The following is a 20,678-nucleotide window of genomic DNA, read 5'->3' as shown; positions in this document are numbered from 1 at the left end:
TGACTTAGTTCTTGGTGTCATAGATTCAACAAGGTGTTGGAAAAATTTGTCAGCGATTTTGCTCCATATTGACACGATAGCATCACACAGTTGCTGCACATGATGAGAACCTCCCGTTCCACCGCATCTCAACGCTGCTCTATTGAGATCTGGTGACTGTGGAGGCCGTTGGAGTCCAGTGAACTCACTGTCATGTTCAAGTAAGCAGTTTGGAAATAATATGAGCTTTGCAACATGGTGCATTATCCTGCTGGAAGATGCTACAGGGATGGACATGGTCAGCAACAATGCTCAGGTGTTTAAAAAAATGTAGTCTGAAATGTAGCCTGAAGTGCTGATACAAAGCAGCTTTCATGTTGTTTCCACCAAATTTTGAGCCTACCATTTGAATGTGGAGCTGAAATTGAAACTCATCAGACCAGACAACGTTTTTCCATCTTCTATTGTCCAGTTTAGGTGAGTCTGTGTGAATTTTAGCCGCAGTTTCCTGTTCTTAGTTAAGTGTAGGGACATCTGGTGTGGTCTTCTGCTGCTGTAGTCCATCTGCTTCGAGGCTGGATGTGTTCTGTGTTCAGAGATGCTAGCTAACTAGTAAGATAGATAGATAGATAGATAGATAGATAGATAGATAGATAGATAGATAGATAGATAGATAGATAGATAGATAGATAGATAGATAGATAGATAGATAGATAGATAGATAGATAGATAGATAGATAGATTTTTTTAGTGCTGAATTGTGCCAAAAAGCTGGACAAATCTTTCTAACTCATTCCGATGATTAGACGAGTTAAGGTTTAAGACAGGTTTTTAGTAGATTAAAACATGATTTGTGTTTTATTTTTCTGAGACAGGTGTGTTTTCAGATGTCTGTGGACTATTAATGGAAACATAGGGAGGTGGCGACCTCGTGTGGACGTGCTGCGCTTGGTTACGCTCAAACAAATATGCCTTTGATATTCCCGCCGGTCCCTGAACGCAGCGCTGCTGTGTGCAGATGAAAAGCTGTTGCGTAATTTGGGTGAAAGAGGAGGAGGAGGAGCAGACTGAATGGAGGGCAACCGGTAGTGACAGATCGAAGAGGACCCGGACAGGTACAGTACTACGCCTGTACAGATACTTCTTAAACAGGATTCTGTCTTCAGAATCTGACTGTATCCTTCACGTTTTTCATTTACGTTAATGCATTATTCATGAGGTTAGCATGTTTGAGGTGTGATGTTTCCAGTGTCTCACTGACACTGAGAGAACCTTATCCGCTTTATATTCGTGCTGCTGAAAAGAAATCCTTTTAATTTGCTTCTCGGTCGTTAAACGGTCAGTGGAAGATGTAAATAATTTCGTGAGACGTTCATGAACCTGTTACATGACGCTGAAAGCGTAGTTCCGTTTTATCTTTTCCTCAAACCTTTTTTTGACTGTCCTCTAGTTTCATAACTCATAACTTTGTGCAGCTTGATCTGTTTTCACCACCACAGCAAAAGGCAAGTTCGTTTTTATTTAGAATAAACTTAGAGTGGACCTGCTGTTTGGATGTGTCACCTTTGCGCTAGTGTTCCTCATTAGATGAAGCTGACAGGGAGATTTGTTCATCCACATTATCTAATCTATAACTCAAGACCCGGCGTGTTAGTAGATTACCATGTTATTTGACATGTAGATTTTATAAAGAGTGGTATGAATCAGAACATCGTAAAGTCTTAAACTGCTTAAACTGAACTAAAGACTTTTTGTAAAAAGAAGAACATAAATTTTCAGACTACCCTTATAATTTTCCTAATAGTTCTCGTAAGATCATTTTGAATCACAGGGACATTTTCATAGTTTTTCTAACTATGAATAGAGTTACTAATTATATAGTTAGATGTATCCAGAGGCGAGATCTTCTTCCCAGGAGTGCCTCATGATTTGATTCAGTTGTAATTTACAGAGATGGGATGCGGATATAAAATCAGTTCTTATTCTATAAAAGACTTATTTGATCACAGTTTTACTTCTTGATCTGTTCAAAGCAACATATTTGTAACAGATAATTAGTTAAACAATTGGAATAGATGTGGCCAGTCAACTGGAAGGTTGTATTTGCCAAAATATTTCCCAGCACTGAAAAAGAAAAACAAAAGGAAAAGAAAAGTGTGTCTGTAGCCGCCAACTTGTTGTAAATTAATGCAGTTGTCAGCATAGTATGGATATTATTGTGAATAACGACAATACAGCTAATAGCAATATAACTGCTAATTTATCGCATTAGAAGCTTGAATCTCGGCTCCAGTGCACGACTAAAACACTTCAAAGACTTAATATAGATGTAATGCTCTGGTTATAAAAGCTCCAATAAAGTTTTTAATATGCTTTGTCCTCTCTGAGTTGGGATGAAGCTTTCCTTGATAGTCCTCTGGGTGTTTTTCATCCTTCCTCAGTTGGAAACATGTAATATGCTTTCTCATGTTTGTCATGTTTCCAAAAAGTAATAGTAGAGTAGGCAATCCACAAACAAGCCTTAAGTTTGATATCAAGTGCGGATTGGCAAAAATAATAGCTCGTATTAACAAACCAAAAGTAAACTTGGCAAAATGCACAGGGAGGTGAAAGAGGAAATGAGATTAACCCAGATGCAGAGTTTGACTAATAACAGCAGATACACTGAAATACAACACATGGAAATCTAAAAGCCTACAATAAATACAAGAACAACCAAAAACAAAAGGAACATTTATCTATTCATATTTATTTATTTAATGAAATTGGCTTTTGTTTTTGAAGGAATTAGCAGCGATGGAGCTGAGCTTGGCTAAAATCATGATGCTAACAGGAGGGATTCTGGTTCTGCCCGTCCTCGCCATCGTCACCTCTTTCCTGTTCTGGCCTGGAGTGCTTCTCAAGGCATACAACTGGTAAACACACAACACACTCACAGAAAAAAAGAAAACACACTGCTTTGTGTTTATTAGTATTTCTCTTTTGACACTAGTCTTAATTGATCTTTTTTTCATTTTATACAAAAAATAAATCATGCGTATCATCAGCATCTGAGTAAAAACACCAAGAGAATGTTTTGTTTTTGGAAGTAATTTTTACTCTTTTTTTTAATTTTATTTTACCTTTTTTACTTTAAAAGTAGCGTGTATACGTATGTTTTTGAAATGCATGCATACACTCTTTTCTGCTATTAGCACAACTGTTCATTAAGCCTTTAAGGCCAATGGTCTGAGAAGGTAAAACAAACAAACAAACAAAAAAAAAAAAACACCCAAGCAGGATATACACAGTATGGGTTTTATGTGATATATGTGATACCTGAGTCGCACCTTCACTGTCAGGATCAGAGTCTTCATTTGAGATACTGGAGAAAACATTATTTTAAACTTATTTCAGGACTGTCCTCAGTCTTGCATCCCTTAGCACACCACTGCCTCCATCTGAGTCTGATGTTTGTATCTCTACTAATCAGCTGATACACACAGCTGATGAATACCAGAAACCACTGCACTTCTGATGCAGATTAATTATGTTCTCATTGTAGACAAAAGCCAGATTTTCACAGGTGGATTTGGTAATGTTTTTTTGTCCTGAGTGAAAGGGGTTCAGCTTTCTCCAAAATACCCTGAACCCCTGTGCAGACATGCACTGTTTTCCATTAATGTGTTGGCAACTGAGCACAGAGGATGGCATCGAGATGGTGATGAAGGCTGTGTCCCCTGAAGTGAAAGATGTAATACCCCAGGTGGTAACAGCTGCACTCGTGACTGTAAATACAACTTAACTGCTGCAAAGAAAGTACATTAGAAGAGGTTTTCTTCAGTAAGACAGGACATGTTTGAGATTGGTTGCACTTGTGTTCAGCTGTGGTTGTTTTAAAATGCTAAATAAATAAAGTTGGTATGGTATGGTATGATATGGTATGGTTTGGTATGGTATGGTATGGTGTGGTATGGTATGGTATGATATGGTATGGTTTGGTGTGGTGTGGTATGGTGTGGTGTGGTATGGTTTGGTATGGTATGGTATGGTATGGTGTGGTGTGGTATGGTGTGGTGTGGTATGGTTTGGTATGGTATGGTTTGGTATGGTATGGTATGGTATGGTGTGGTGTGGTGTGGTGTGGTATGATATGGTATGGTATGGTTTGGTATGGTGTGGTGTGGTGTGGTGTGGTATGGTTTGGTATGGTATGGTATGGTATGGTGTGGTGTGGTATGGTTTGGTATGGTATGGTATGGTATGGTGTGGTGTGGTGTGGTGTGGTATGATATGGTATGGTATGGTTTGGTATGGTGTGGTGTGGTGTGGTGTGGTGTGGTGTGGTATGGTTTGGTATGGTATGGTATGGTATGGTGTGGTGTGGTATGGTTTGGTATGGTATGGTATGGTGTGGTGTGGTGTGGTGTGGTATGATATGGTATGGTATGGTTTGGTATGGTGTGGTGTGGTGTGGTGTGGTTTGGTATGGTTTGGTATGGTATGGTATGGTGTGGTGTGGTGTGGTATGGTTTGGTATGGTGTGGTGTGGTGTGGTATGGTTTGGTATGGTATGGTATGGTGTGGTGTGGTGTGGTATGGTTTGGTATGGTGTGGTGTGGTGTGGTGTGGTGTGGTATGGTTTGGTATGGTATGGTATGGTATGGTGTGGTGTGGTATGGTTTGGTATGGTATGGTATGGTATGGTGTGGTGTGGTGTGGTGTGGTATGATATGGTATGGTATGGTTTGGTATGGTGTGGTGTGGTGTGGTGTGGTTTGGTGTGGTGTGGTATGGTTTGGTATGGTATGGTATGGTATGGTGTGGTGTGGTGTGGTATGGTGCTTTCTCATGAGTGGCAGATATTTCATTATTTATTGAGCTTACGTTTTAAAGAAGACATAAACATAAACAAAAAGATATGTGTTGATCTTAATGAGCTTATGTCACTTGTCTGATGTCTGAAAAAGCTTCGATATTAAAGTGCTGCAGCGTCACTGTGAACGTCCTCGTGGACTTTGACTAGCTGTTAAAAACAGAGCATGCCTGTAGGCTGCCTGCACGATTATCGTTGCTGCTTCATTTTCCCACAAACACGCTCACAGTGACTCAGCTCTGTCTTGTAATAGTTTTTTTTTTCCTTCTTCTTCAGCAGCTTTATGACTTGACTAAAATTTTTCAGCAGTGCAGAAAAAAGATCAAAGATTATATATGATGTTATGGTTGTCTGATCACATCCTTCAACCTTTGATCTCAGATTGTAATCACACAACCTCAGTCACATTAAACACCAGTTATGCAAGACCTCACAGGAGGCAGAAGACCACCCCTTTTTGTGAAAACAATGATTATGCTACTGCTAGGTAATTTTGATTAATTTCATTCTCTAAATATTAAAATTTTGCAAAATAGAAATAGATAGATAAAATATTAGATAACTAAATACTCAAAAGATTGTTATTTTAACTCCACTCAACTAACAAAGGCCTCATGTCACAACAAAGTCTGTTGAGTCGAGAGTGGAGATGTAGATCAGTTGTGGTTTCCAGTGTTGTGCACAAATGAATTCAAAGGAACACGTTCATTAAACATGTTTCTTTTGCAAACAAAGAACTTGAACATGAACTCCTTCAGATTAAGTGAGGTCCTGCAACTGTCACTACCTACATTTTCCCAGCACTACACCTGCTTTACATTACATTACCCACAATGCATTGCACACTCTAGCATAACAAACTAGCAATGCTCCGTGGCAACGCTGATGCAGTGTGCACATCAGACACCTTGTCTGCTTATTAATATTTACAGGAATATTGAGTATTGTCTGCAAATGAAAGCTAGTGTTTCTGTGTAAATGATGTTCGTCTGAACTTCCATAACAAGTCAGAGCATCAGTTTCAGAACTCATTTAAAGATGGGAAAAGAAAAAACAAATAGACAAATAAACAGCCGAAACTGCTTGTTTGCATCCTTGACACATACTTCAGTTTGCTGATATAGATGTAGCATGCAGCACATTTTTATGCAGGAAAAACAAGCACAAATCAGGAAATCGCAAACAAACCGAAAAAAAGAAACCAGTAAACTTCTTATGAATAAATTAGATAAATGGTGAGGCAACAATCTGGATGTTTATGCTGAGATTAATTTTTGGGTCACAGATAAGAGAAATTATAGATATAAAATTGTTGTGTGAGATAGACAACCACAAAGTAAAAGGGCAGAGGAATGATGGAAACTGGGGGGAAAAATTGATTAACCATGAAGGACATTTAGTTTTAAGTATAAAGGCTGAGTTTGTAAGACCATTTTACTCTCTTGTTATTGTGTTGTGATGGTTTTGTCCCCCATTAGTGAGATTTCTCGGCATGTTTAATTCAGTAAAGACTTCTTTCTTGTCTTGTTTCATTACACCACTCCTGATGCCCAGAAATATTCAGTGGCTGAATGTTGAAATGGATTATAGTCAAATTTCATATCAGTCAATCTGAAAATTTCTATGGTTTTGTGCTCTTCTCTGTAATGTCCTTACACAACTATGCATCAAGCTTTTCACAGTGTGAGGTTTGATAAACAGTAACTGTTTAACTGTGGATCTTTTCTCTCAGGGGTTTTACTGATGTCCAGTTCACTTTGTTTAAACACTTCACAGACAAACTCAGATGATGTGCAGACATAACAGCTGATGCTTCTGCCCTGATGCTCCTCAGGTACTGGCGTCGTAGGCTGGGACTGGTGGTCCGTTATTCTCACAGTGGAAGTTACCGCTTCTGTTATTCCAGTCGTGGGACCCCGGACGGGGCCATGCCATCTCTGCTGCTGCTGCACGGCTTCTCTGCCACCAAGGACATGTGGCTGCCCGTCATCAACGTACTGAAACACACACGGATATAGATTATATATCACACACACTTAATAACAGAGTAAGGAAGCCAGGAAAGTAAGACTTAACATGTAGAAGAGAGAATCTACAAAAGTGCAGCCTGCTTTTGTTTCATAAGGTTGTTGCACCAGGGAGTTTACAGCCATATCCCGCTCATTTATTTTCTGTTTTCACTGCATTGTGAAGAAAATGTTGACAGTATGCAGATAGTTTTGTGCTCACTTCTTGCTGTCACTTTTCCAGTTTGAACAAATCAAATTCAAACTGCACTGCATGTTGTGAGTCCTGGGTGTGTATGATTTCTCCTCCAGTACCTCCCTAGAGACCAGCATGTGGTGTGTGTGGACATGCCAGGACATGAAGGGACAAGTCGCACCAGTGCCGAGGATTACAGCATCCAGGGTCAGGTCAACCGAATCCACCAGGTGGGTGAAAGTACTTTAAAACTAGAACGGCCAAGGCGGTGATGCTGACCGTTTTGAAATTAGCATATTCAATAACTTTGTCAAATAAAATCATGAAGCCTTGCTGGTACCTGATTGTTCCTAAAACTGTGTGAATTTTCATTAAAACAAGCTTTAATATTTACAGTTTAGAGACCAGAGGAAATGTCATCATTTCTACCTATTCCAGCCACTTTGACCGCGCTGGATTTTACGCTGTTCTATTTTTAGTTTCGTAACGTTCTGGATGCAGAGATGGTTTGATGCTGCATTTTACAACATACACACCACTTTCTATCTGCAGCATTTATTTACTTATTTATTTTAGTTTCACTTTTTTCAGGGAGTATGTTTCAGATGATTGTTAAATGAAATTTATCTCATGCTCTTAAACAAAGTGTCCTTCAGATCTATTTAAATAAACTTTACCTGAACTTGAATGAGTGAACTGAACAAAGATATATGATTCACTTCAGACAGCAGAAATTAAATAATTTTTCCTCTCCATCACTCTGAGGAGAAACACAAGTGATTTCCACATGGCTGCTAAAGGCATGTGCTGCCACCATATATGGTCAACTGAGGGCGTTTCTGAATGCAAATGATCATGAACGGTACCAACAGGTTTATTTGTTTATTTGTACCAGCTGCCAATGCAGCAGCTCGTCCCCCTGGGTCCACATTTAAAGCAAAAATACAAGAAATTAACTTCAAACAAATCAGTAATAATACAATTTAACAACCACAACTCAAAAACCCCAGCCCACCCCATAACCCCTTTCACTTCTCACCTGAAAGATAAGAAATAAAATTCAATAAAACATCAAATTACCAAAACCGAAATACAAAATCAAGCACTAACAGCAAGAGACAGAACAGATTATTATGGCCAGAATAATCTATATTCACTCAGGAAATCACACTAAAATTAGTATGTTCTAAAATCAACACATTTCATGTCCTCTTGGAATCTGATTTATGATAATAGCAACAAAAATAACTCGGTAGAAAAATTTCTCAAATGAGAAATTATTTAAAATTCTGCATGTTCTTTTTAAAGTTCTTATAGCTCATTTTACTGGTACATTTTTTCAGAAGAGGTGGCCCTGTTTAATTTACAAGATGGCCAAGTTATTTACAACATGTGGCATTTATCAACAGCTGATTACTTACATGTGCGTGACTGGCCTTTGTATGTTTGACAGTTAAAGGATTTCTTGTACTTGCAAATATAAATTTCATTCATAGGATGGAGTTCAGGACGACTATGAACGACTGATAAACAAGAGCGCTGGATTGAACCTTGGTGGTCTGTAGTTAATACGCCAGCAGGAACTAATATTAGGAATCACAGTTCATCACTGCATGCACAAATAAAGTAAAACAAAATTCTACCATAGGAAAAAAATTGAAGCAAGATCCAGACACACTGCTGCCTTTCAACTAAAGGTGAACTGAGGTAAAGTTGACAACTGTCCTGTGATCTGCCGAATCAAATGGTAAAATTCTTGCTGGTGATCCTCCAGGCTAAAGAAGTCATGGTTTAAATCCATCTGTGATGGAACAGAGGGCTATTAATTCTTACCAGATGAGTAACTTCCATCGGCTGCCGTCCAGATGACGTCTTTTTCATTAAAATGTCAATACAAACCACATCTTAATTATATTATTACATGTAAAATGTTGTAGGACCATTTCACAGAGCTTACTCAGTATGATAGTGATTTTATTTGTTTGTTAATATTATTTAGCCCTGTGATGGACCAGTGGTCTGGTCAGTCATTAATTAAAAAGGCTGTAATTAACCCAAAATTAAGTTCCGCTGACCCTTTAGAATTTTCTCTACATTTATTCAGTTTCCTGCTACAGCAGAAGACATGGTTCACAGAAAGTTTCCAAAGCATCAAAGTGAATTATTGTTTAGAGAAATTAGTCAGGAGAAGGGTATAAAAAATCCACAACCTTGAATATAGTGTGGGACGAAGTGAAGACAGTAAATAAAAAGTTTAGAAAATATAGGACAACAGAGACGCTGCAAAGAACTGGATGTCTGCCAATGGGTGACAACAAGTCTCTATATGTCTGGGCTATAATAGGGGAGAGTTCCAAGATACAAGCCTTTTCTCAATAAGAAAAACAGTCACACCTGGTTAAAGTCTTCATAGAAATACAACCAAGGCAAGTTTATTTGTGTAATACATTTTATGTACAGTACAAATTAAAAACATTTAAAAGTAAATAAAATAACATAAAAAGAATAAAATCACTATAAAATCATATAAAATAAGTAATTAAAATAATTAAAAGCAAGCAACAGTCTAGAAGTTAAAAGATACCTTGTAAATTTAATGTATAGGTGCATGAGAAAATAAATGTTTTTAACGTGGATTTAAATGGTTTAATCTCAACTGGCAGTTTTTTCCACGTGTTTGAAGTCTCCTAAAACATGTGGGGAAAATGCCTTTTGGTCTAATGAGACCAAGGTTGAACTTTTTGGTCATAATTCTAAAAAAGAAAACACTTTGCATCACCAAACACCATACCCACAGTAAAGCCTGGTGGTGGCAGCATCATTCTTTGGGGTTGCTCTTCTTTAGCTAGAACTGAGGCTTCAGCCAATTTGGAGGAAATTATCTACACTTAATAGTCATTTTGGACCATCTGCTAGAAAACTGAAAGTGAAGAGGAAGTTCGTCTTTAAACATGACAATGGCCCAGGCAGAGCCCAGAACCTAAATGCAGTAGAAATATGTGGGATGGCCTGAAGAGGGTCATGAACATGAGATGCCATCACAATCTGACAGGTTTGGAGGAAGTATGCCATGAAGACTGGGAAATATTGCCAAGTCGAGATGTGCCATGGACTACTTGGCAACAAGACTGACTGGTGGGATTAAATCATAAGGTGCTTTAACAAAATGTTAGTTAATGGGTGTCCACACTTATGCAACCACTTATTGTGCATTTTTTTTCTAATATTTTCCTTCCAATAAGTTTGTTATTTTTTTAATTGATTTGTTCAGGTTATAGACACTTGTTGTCTTTGCTTCTTTTTAGTACATTTATTAATGTGTTTTTCTCATTAAAAACTACTACATTTAACAAATAACACCTCACCTCAGACATAAATTATTTCCTACAAGTCACATCTAGCAAGTCTATGGTTTGACAAATAAAATGTCCATATTTCCAGTAAGCTCATTTAACATAGGTCAGTGTTTACAAAACAGGATTTCATCACTACTCTCCATCCTCTTGCTCAATGAATTTCACAACAGCTGTAAATGCCCCCCAGGCCCTTTCAGACTCTTTCCTTTCAGTATAGAAGCTATGTTGTTTTATAATGCTAGGAAGGCAATTGACTCTCCTTCCAACATTAAAACCTTGCACGGCAGCCATATCAAGTTTATGGCTCAATATAAGCATTTAAGTATTTTTAATTGATGAAAATTTAACTTTTAGATTACGTATAGAAAACCTTGTTAGGAAACTTAAGCTTAAGCAGGGTTTTTATAAATCCTGTTGCTCCTATCTTGCCAGCGAAAAGCTGATTGAAGCTACTTTCCTCCCTTTGATAGACTATGGAGACCTGCTGTATGCATGCCTCTGTGCAGTCCTTGTGCTCTCTGGACAGTGTGTACCGCAGTGCCAGAAGGTTTGTGACGGGCTGCAAAGCGCTCACTCACCACCGCATCGTTTATGCCAGAGCTTAGTGGCCCACCTTTCCATACGCAGACTTTCACATTGGCATTATTTTATCTTTATTGTCTGTAATGGAATTTTGACAGCTGCTGTCTTGACCAGGTCTCCCTTGAAAAAGAGGTTTTGTAATCTCAGTGGGACTTCCCTGGTAAAATAAAGGTTAAGGAAAAAAAGGAGTTAGTATTTCTAAAGGAAAAGATATAAATATTTCCCTGGTCCATTGTGTTACACTTGGTTTGTCAGAGTAAACCAATCAGTCGTTTAGTGTGTAAAAGCCACATACCCATCAACATCCTTTCAGTTTTTACATAGTTGTGCCCTTTACTGTAAAACCTTAAAATAATAAAACTCAGGGTCTATTTGGATTTCATTAGAGATCATCTTGTCCACCACTCTCTTAAGCTCCTTCCAGTAGGCTTCAATTTTACTGCACTGCCAAATACAATGAAAAAATATATATTATCTATATATTACTTTGTACATATGTTTGGTATATTATCATAGAATTTAGTTAGTTTTTTTTCCCCTGGTATTTACATTTTACCGCTTCAGGATCAGAGCTTACAGAGTTGATGGTTCACTTTCTTACTGTTTCTACTCCACCATTAAGTATCTCATGTTTACATGTAATAGAATAACTCTTATATATGAAACCTGCTTGCTTGTAGTGTCCGCACACTTTTAAATGCAGTGATTAGTTTGGGAAATAAAGATGGGAGGGGAAATCTGGTGTGTGCACATGAAAGTGATGTTTAGGCTGCAGAACAAACAGAAAACATCTCTTAGTTGATCCATCTGTGCAGTTTGTGCAGAGCATCGGTCTGGATAAAAGACCCTTCCACCTGGTCGGCACGTCGATGGGTGGGAACGTCGCCGGCGTGTATGCTGCCTGCTTCCCCTCTGACCTGTCCAGCTTAACCTTGGTGTGCCCAGCAGGTAAACTCATTACAATCTGACTTATTTGTTGTGGGATGAAGCAGAGGAGCTACAAAGGAGCTCCTTCTTATCTCCTCTGTCCTGCAGGCCTGGTTTATCCCACAGACTCTGAGTTCATCAGTCGTCTGAGGGAGCTGGAGAACGGCCGCATGCAGGACGAGTCCATCCCCCTCATCCCCAGAACTCCTCAGGAGTTAGACGATATGCTGAGACTCTGCTGTTACAACCCCCCCAAACTCCCCCGACAGGTATGGAGATGGTGAAAAACCTCAGAGGGCAAGGCATCAGTGTATCAGTGTCTGAACTGTTGTTGTGTCTGTGCTGTCAGGTGCTACGTGGTCTCCTCGCCAACCGGATCCCAAACAACGGTTTTTACAAAGAAGGTCAGTTTTAAAAACTCCTCCTGCATCATTCCTGACACCACAGTTCTCCTGATTCTGCTCTAAATACATTCAGTGGATTATACCGCAGAGTGTTCGGCCACGTTAAAGTGTAACTACACACCCTGCTTTTTGCGTAACTCCACCCACTGCCAAATTTGAAAAATGCCTGAAACTGCAGGTGTTTTTAAAGTTTTCTGGTGATGTAGAAAACCTCTCTATGTCACGAAAAACATAACCTGGTTTTACCCTGTAGAGGGCATTATTTTTTACCCACAAAATCCTGTTTTTAAAATAAAAAAAATACAAATTATATCAACAGTATACATGGTTTTCATCACAATTAAGTAATACTGTGTTGTTTACAGCTCAAAAAACTCATTTTTGGGTGCATTACCCCTTTAAGGAGAAATCATCAGTTTACAATGTGTAATGTAACACAACCCGTTGATTTGAGGTCATTCCCCTTTTAAAATGTAATTCAGTCCTGACCACAGCTCTGACTGTACATAATGACTTTTTTGTAAGTACAAAATGACCAGTAAAAAAAAAAAAAAAGGTCTTTATTCTTTACTGCTGAATTCATTTCTCATATGTGGATTATTATTGTTCTATTCTGATTTTATATTGGCTATTCTGAACAGGAAGAGCCAGCACAAGCTCAACATCAGGGTCTCTCCCAGTATATGAGGTAGTGTCTTTTTCTGCATGTCCTCAGTTGATTTTATTGTGCGTGCACATTGCGTGTGTTTGCAGTGTTCATGGAGATCGTTGGGGAGAAGTCTCGTCATTCACTGCAGGAACACCTGCATCTGATCACAGCGCCTCTGCAGGTCGTCTGGGGGAACGAAGACCAGGTAAATAAATCACAACATTAAACTTTGATGTGGTGGAGAGAGAAAGGTCAGCAGGAGGATTTTGAAGTTAAAACTTCAACTGCACATGAAGTAAAGTACAAAGAAAACACATGTGACTGAAAGCTGAACAAGTTCGGTTGAAATATTTGAACATACAATCTAAACGTGAGCATCCAGCGATATAGAGAAAACTTAAGAAGCTATCTGCTGGATTTCATGTTTCGTCCCAGTTCAGTTCTGACCAAGAAGCCACTTCACAGTTTTTGTGTTAACAACAATATAAGAATGAAACAATAAACATACGTATCATCAGTATCAGCTTGTGTTTGCCATCTTAGTTTAGCATGTGAACGTCTGCTAATTGGCACAAAATGCAGTAAAACCTGTTTCCCTTCACATGTTTTTATTTAGTGTGATTTACATTTTGTACAGGAGGAAGCAGTCATGGCATTTACAGTTTAAGGTTTTTCCAAAAATTTAAACACATTTCCACCTGAAGACTTCACCACTTTGTAAAACTTCTCCAAACTGATTTCTTCCACTAAAACACAGTTTTCTGTTTCTGTCTGACAGCATCAAATAAATTCAAAACAACTATCACAGGTGTTTTTATGTTCTGGCTTTTTGATGTCGTGTTACACACTCAAAGATGTGTGTGGTGACATTTATTTTAAAGGTACTGTGTGTAACTCTCCTATGTGCCTTTTAAGGTGTAACTTATCCCACCCGGTGCTCTAATTCCTGTCAAACAAAGCTGATATTGCAGTTTTAAAGCTCAGAGGGTTCTCCCTTCATAAACAGGTGTTTGACCTTTGATTTTGTTTCACGCTGCACCTTCAAGTGCAATCATGTTTATCTCTAAACAGCGATTATTTAACACAAAGGTATTTTTACAGTATGTTGCAAAACCAGTCATTTCACATATGAAATGGACAATACAACCAGAAATGGAATAAAATACTAATTAAAATGCCTTAAGAAGCAAGATTAGGATTTTTATCAATTCAAATAAAAGTCAGGTTTAAAAAGATGGATTTTTAGTTTGGTTTTAAAAACATATAAAAGCACATCAGGATATAAAAAAGTAAAAGAGGAAAACAATAGACCTAAGTACATGCTATAAATTAAAAACAAGCAAAAAGAAAGTGTACAATGATTTCACTTACAACATGCAAGCTGGGCGCTGCTCGTGTAGTAACAGTAATAGTAGCAGCCCATATTATACTATTTAATACTACACATCAATTATAAGTTTTTATAACAAGCTTCAGCAGGGGTTGGTTGTAAAAAGGTTTCATTGGTGCCCAGGCAGGGGCATAGACTGGGAAAAGGGTGGCACGTGTAAGTAAGAGCTTTTTATTAAAAATAATAATAATAATAAAATGAAATACATTTTTTTAAACAAGATTTTAGGAAAAATTAAGTTGTCATCTACTGTAAAAGTTAAGCCAAATTTTAGAAAGCAAACAGCCAATGATATATTTTTTTTATCATCAGTATATTTATTTAGGATGATCCTACACTTTATGGCTTTAATCACTTTATAAACTCTTCACTGATACTGTAAAAAGAAAAACTTTCTTTAGGCTAAATCACTAGTTTTGTCATGGTTTCTTCAGCATTATTGGTTGTTTAACTTTGCACAGTCATTGCATCTGGTGGTTTAATGCCTACTTTTATATCCTTTTCATAAAATGTTCAGCAAGATGATGATGATGTTGTATAGATGCTGCATTACGATCAAGAACATAGTAATGTTTATTTAGAACAACATATAGACGTACATTACCTGCTGCGTTCGCTTGCACTTGGACATCTGAGGTCTCTAACTAATGGTCAGGATTTGATTGTTCTCGGGTGGCACTTGTGGGGCCAGTCAGATCTTAAGGGTGGAACAAATATGTTTGTTTTTAGAGGATGAAATGTGCTGATTAACCAGCTGAGTTATGAGGTTCTGCTCACTCACCTGTCTCCTCTTTCAGGTGCTAGATGTTTCGGGCGCTGCTGTGATTCAGGGGGTCCTGCCTCACTGCCAGGTGGACCTGTTGGAAAGCTGTGGTCACTCTGTGGCCTTGGAGAGGCCCAGGAAAATCGCCAAACTCATGGTGGACTTCCTGTCTGCACAGGAAGTTGGTGATGCAAACTCAAAGAAACTTTCCTGAAGAAAACCTTTGGCACCAGATCATGGAGGAGTTGAGCGAGGAGAATTGAGTTTAATGAATATTCAGATGATTTCAACTATGAAGAAAATGTAACTGATGTTGGTGATGATGTTAATTTATAGTTTCGTAAAAAGAGTTTTCTATTAAAGTTAAACAAACTCACAAACGTATGACTTACTGTAAGCTATTCCTGACTTTTATGTGCTCGGTTCTCACTGAAGACTTATCTCTGTTATAATTTTATATAAAATCATTCCATGTGAGGAATTTGCAAATTTCTCTGTTTCTTGTTGTCTTCAGTGGCGCTATGTGAGTAAAGTCTTCTTCTGTAAACCGGCTGCATATTTAACCTCAGTTGAAAACTGAAAAGCACAATACATCATGTACTGTTGATACCTCATGTGGATTTTATCCTGTTTGTTTGTTTATATACTGAAGATAAGTTTTATAAATGAGGTGATTTAACTATTTTAATTCTTGCTTAGATATTCTTCATTAACAACTAAATTAAAACTGATTGAGATGAGTGAGATCTTTGTCTGATCGATTGAAAGTTGTTGTGGATTTGTGCCTGTAATACACAGTGTGACCACCAAGGGGTGACAAAGACGAGTTTATAAAGTTGTGAAAGATAACCTATTTTACAAGATGTTCCGCTCTGTATACCATTCTACATAAAATCTAGGTTTACATACAGTCCAACTCAGTCCAGGTAATTATAATAGTATAATTGTCATTATAACCTCAAATGTGTAGAATGGGTTTTTTTGACTGGGCGTCAATCTTTAGAAAACAAACTATACATGTTCCACCTGTTTTGAAAAGTTTTCTTGGCCAAAATGCCTTCACTAGAATAATATTATGTATTTAAGGCTTCTAAATAACCTATCAGCGTTTAGTCGGGCTTTTGTTCGGTTCTTAGAGTGATCACAAACGCAAACAGACTTTGATATTAGATATGGATAACAGAGTAATACCTCCTGGTTTTTCCTGCTCTTTGGCGCAGTTGCGCATGCGCCTGTGAGACGTGCCGCTGAAAGGTTTCATGGCGGTGTAGCTTAGCACGCTGCTGTCACGGTTCCACGTTGGTGTAGCCTCTGAGGGAAAAGACTACAAGATTTAAAGGTGATAAAGTTTGAACCAAACCCAGTGTATTTACTGTTGGCTGTTTAACTGGTGGTGTTGCTTCTAACAGCTAGCTTAGTTTAAGCTAACAAGTTCACTTTGGTTCTGTGTGACCTCCTTTAAGCTAGTTTGAGCTTCAGGTTAAAAGATATGACAACAGATCATCTGTGTCTGGCGTTGGTTGTCTGCAGCTTACTAATGTCAGAAGAGGAAAATTTTTAATTTGAAGTATTTCACTGAAGTGCCTTCACTTTGTAATTTGCCTGAACATTTAAATCCCAACATACTGTGCAAAAATCTTAATTTTTTTTTAATCTATTAAAGCAGAAAACATGTGCAGTGACTCATTAAACACATGTAAACATAAATTGAAGTATAGTATATAAGGAATGTAAGGTAAGGTAAGGTAAGGGAATCGCCTTGTTTCAGAAATCCTATTTTCTGTCTGTTATATTTGGTGTTTTTCATAGTAAAGTTTAGGTTAATCAAAAAACAATCAAAAATGGGTTCTTCACTAAGTTGTCTGTTAAGAAAAAATAATGAGGTTTAGCATTTGTTCTCACAGTTGTTTTTTATTTTATTTTATTTTATTTTTTTTAACATGTATGTTCCTCTCAGGCTGAATTTACTCTCCCTTACCTGAAAAGCTTTTGGATACTACTAGGCAATTGATCATTTTAAACTTTGTACATAATTTGAAAAATCTTGAATTTTAACAGGTCTTCAAATTTCAGTATTTTCAGTTTGATGAACAGACAATTAGTTGGTTCTGTGTGGGTGGAGTTAGTAATTATTCTTATGGCTATTTTTTGAAGAAGAAAGACAGAATTTAATGTTGCCTTGCAAGCGTTTCCCCACACTTCAACACATAAGTCATGTATGGTAGTATGAAGGAGGATTTAAAAAATATTTAACTTTATAAAGAACAGAAATTATTTTACATATTTTTGAATTAATATAGTTTATATGTTTCTTCCAATTTAATCTTTCATCTATCAGTACACCAATAAATTTTATTTCTGACACTCTTTCAAGTTCTTTTTAATTTATCACAAGTTTCTTATTAGTGTTGATTAGTCTATTCCCAAATATTATATGTTTTGCTTTATTTAAATGTAATGTTAACTTATTCACATCAAGAACTTTGAAAGAAGAACATGTGACCACTTGGAAGCAAAATATAAAGAAATAAGGGCTGGATTTTTGCACAGTACTGAAGTTACAGACGTTTCAGTGTTCAGTATCTTTATGTCTTAATGTCTGTTTAATGGTCGGTGGTTTGTTTTTGGTCACCAGTCAGCTGATCAACCAGTCGCTCATCGCCTGACGAAGCCACAGATGTTTTACTAGAATGAGAGGCGTTGAAGAGCAGGAAGAATCATCCTGTTACCAACGGGTTGTGTTGAAGAACGCTTCACCGTACCACTACATGAAAGTCCACCTGTATGTCACTGTGTTTGCTTTGTGTTTTACTATTTGATCAGTTGGTGAGCAGGAACTGAGTTTTATTCTCTTAATAAGACCTTATCTAACTCTGATATTACAGACTGAAGGTCATAACACTGATAGTGTTGTCTTTGTGTATGTTTTAGAGTGCTCGAGGATGAGTCAACCAGACTGAGTGCAGTGGAACTGAAGCACTTCATCATCACAGGCCTGAAGAATCTGTATGGAGAGGTGAGCTCGTCATGAATGAAAACCTTAAATATTGTTGAACAGATAACACTTCAGTTAAGTATGGGTGAATTAAAATAATGCTTTGGTTTTTCCAGCGTGGTTAAAGAATTATACCAGATGCTGATTTAAGGCTCCAGCCAGCAGCTATGAGAGAAACTAAATAAAATTTGTCCCAAAAATCTCACTTTGAGCTACACATTTGGAGCTGGAGAGCCCAAAGAGAGCAGTGATATTGAACTGCCTTGAAGTCTGGGATGCTTCAAACTGATGTCATGCAGTCTGACACAGACGGACCAAAACATCTTATCACATCCGCCTCACACGGAGTTACCGTGGCGCTATGCTGACATCTGAGAGCTTCTTACTGATGTGTTGTTTTCTTCAATTTCTAATGACTTCTAAAACGTTTTCTTTCTTGTTGGTATTATTTATTTTTATTTCACTTCATGCATCTGTGTAAATGTTCTCCAGGTGGGAGCAGCGTTGACCTTTGACGTGTTGAAGTATGATGAAGACACACTGACTGCTCTTCTTCGTGTTTCCAGCAGGTGAGCTTCAGCAGCACGATAGAAGAACATTTTTACACTATATCTGAAAGACGAGCAGAATTAGATCAACTTTTTTTTTATGTGTTTTCAGGGGTTTGGTGAAGCTGTGGAGCTCTCTGACTCTGCTGGGTTTCTATCAGAGCAAGGCCTGTGCCTTCAGAGTGCTGCAGGTCAGCAGATCTCATTCTTAAAGAAATATCAAGAGGAATTTGAAAATTTATCAAGCCAGTTATTCCTGGTTTCTCTGGTTTTCTCTGAGGGGTGATGGAAATTTAGTGTTCAGAGATATGCTTGTTTGATTGTGATGAAAGAAGATGAATGACTTGGGGTATGACAGCATTACTGACAGAAGTTAATCTGAACTTGATTTGAGATCAAATCAACCATAATATTATCGTCATGGCGAGAAAGATTCCTGCAGGATCGTTTAGTGTTGCTCCAACAAACTCGTCTAACAGAAAGCAGAGAATATTCATCCTTTCTCCTTCCAACAGGAGCATTAACCATCCCAAACATGATGGTGTGTTTAAGTGTTTTGTCCTCGTGTTTTTCTGACGTACGTTACAGCATCTATCAGCTGCTAACTGCCCCTCCCAACCACATGCTTATCTCTGCTGTCAGCCCCTGAAAAAAGGAATGAAACCGAATAGAAAAAGAAGGATTACTCGTCTTTTATCATTTATGTTGCTACACATAAGCTTAGAATAAATTTGAATTTCCTTTTTGATTGTATACACTGAAGTTTCACATTTTTAAGTATTTCTCTTCATCTAGCTGTTAGAGCTTCACTGTGCAGAAGGATGTCTGTGATCTTTTCACATTCTCACCGAAACTCCTGCAGGTTCATGAACATCAGTAATAAAAAAAGCATGATGTAAACATGCTGAATTATAGCAAAGAATGTTCATTTCCATCCGGGCTCCCAAAGAGGGTTAATAATATATCTAACCTTCAATGTTTGGTATCTTTTTTTTTCTTAGCACAACAATCTATGAGATCTTGTAATTCTGTTTTTTCACATTAACAAACTGGGTTAAGAAATTCACAGAAATCATCAAATCAAATTGAAAAAATTTTGATGTAGGATCAGCTGATTCAGCCACTTCTTTCAGTTTAAAGTACTTAGAGTATATCTGATAAATAGTCTTTGCATGTTGATATTAAAGCCTGTCTCTTCTCCTCTCATGTTGCCTTCAGGTATCTCCGTTCCTGCTAGCGCTGACAGGAAACAGTCGTGAACTGCAGCTCGACTGAAGCAGAAGGCATATTTTTTCCTTCAATATGAGTTTTCTATGGAGGAGCGTCTTTACCAGACTCCGCCCCCCCCCTATCACAGCGGTTTCTCCCCTCAGCCGCCTGCTCCATGTCGGTCAGCGAGCCTCCCTCACCAAAGCTTTCTCCTCCCGCGATGTGGAGCATTTCGCCGAGCTGACTGGCGACACCAACCCTCTCCATCTGGACCCGGCCTACGCCAGCACCACCTCCTTCGAGACGCCCATCGTTCACGGCGTCCTCATCAACGGCCTGATCTCGGCCGTGCTCGGCACCAAGATGCCCGGACCTGGCTGCGTCTTCTTGTACCAGGAAATCCGCTTCCCGGCGCCACTCTACATCGGAGAGGAGGTGCTGGCTGAAGCCGAAGTGCGTAAAGTGAAGATGTCGTTCGCCTTCATCGCTGTGACCTGCTGCGTCAAGGACAAAGTGGTGATGGAGGGGGAAGTGATGGTGATGATGCCTGTGGAGCAACAGGAAAGATGAAGGGAAGGCTGATGTGACAATGCAGGGACATCATTTGGTTTGGAGCAGCTTTTATACATGCTGGTTTTCATTAATTAATTATGACAAGAAGTGATCAGAGATGAATAGGATGAGTCTGGAAGTGGATGATTTATCGTTCACTTTGTTTCTGTTTAATTTATCAGCTCTGTGATGTGTTTTGTTTTCAAGTGTGAAATCTTTTGTAGAATAAAAATGGCAGTTTGTACTTGAATTGGTGTAACCTGCACA

The 20,678-nt window shown here is 38.3% G+C and overlaps 3 protein-coding genes across 5 annotated transcripts; all 3 read left to right on the top strand.

The window, feature by feature from the left end:
* The first annotated feature begins 982 nt into the window (after positions 1–982).
* On the top strand, positions 983–15,851 carry LOC121637193 (monoacylglycerol lipase abhd6-A-like). Of its 3 annotated transcripts, none has more exons than XM_041981191.1 (9): positions 983–1,094; positions 2,764–2,894; positions 6,669–6,828; positions 7,153–7,266; positions 11,790–11,922; positions 12,010–12,170; positions 12,251–12,305; positions 13,059–13,159; positions 15,142–15,851. In XM_041981191.1, exons 2-9 carry the CDS (start codon positions 2,776–2,778, stop codon positions 15,319–15,321), a joined length of 1,023 nt encoding a protein of 340 aa, XP_041837125.1. In that variant the 5' UTR covers positions 983–1,094; positions 2,764–2,775; the 3' UTR covers positions 15,322–15,851. The 3 variants fall into 3 exon arrangements, with proteins under 3 accessions (XP_041837125.1, XP_041837127.1, XP_041837126.1); XM_041981193.1 differs by lacking the exon at positions 983–1,094 and adding an exon at positions 1,151–1,198; XM_041981192.1 differs by lacking the exon at positions 983–1,094 and adding an exon at positions 1,206–1,484.
* A 471-nt stretch (positions 15,852–16,322) lies between these two features.
* On the top strand, positions 16,323–20,003 carry rpp14 (ribonuclease P/MRP 14 subunit). The gene is made up of 6 exons (XM_041981525.1): positions 16,323–16,446; positions 17,743–17,889; positions 18,039–18,123; positions 18,595–18,671; positions 18,763–18,841; positions 19,869–20,003. Exons 2-6 carry the CDS (start codon positions 17,798–17,800, stop codon positions 19,923–19,925), a joined length of 390 nt encoding a protein of 129 aa, XP_041837459.1. The 5' UTR covers positions 16,323–16,446; positions 17,743–17,797; the 3' UTR covers positions 19,926–20,003.
* On the top strand, positions 19,953–20,655 carry LOC121637393 (hydroxyacyl-thioester dehydratase type 2, mitochondrial-like). Its single transcript, XM_041981524.1, has one exon. It carries the CDS (start codon positions 19,953–19,955, stop codon positions 20,427–20,429), a length of 477 nt encoding a protein of 158 aa, XP_041837458.1. The 3' UTR covers positions 20,430–20,655.
* Positions 20,656–20,678: the final 23 nt, after the last annotated feature.

The sequence above is a fragment of the Melanotaenia boesemani genome, chromosome 3, assembly GCF_017639745.1.
Source record: "Melanotaenia boesemani isolate fMelBoe1 chromosome 3, fMelBoe1.pri, whole genome shotgun sequence".
NCBI lineage: Eukaryota > Metazoa > Chordata > Actinopteri > Atheriniformes > Melanotaeniidae > Melanotaenia > Melanotaenia boesemani.
The sequence above is the reverse complement of the archived record's forward strand: the minus strand, read 5'-3'. Positions and strand labels throughout refer to the sequence as shown.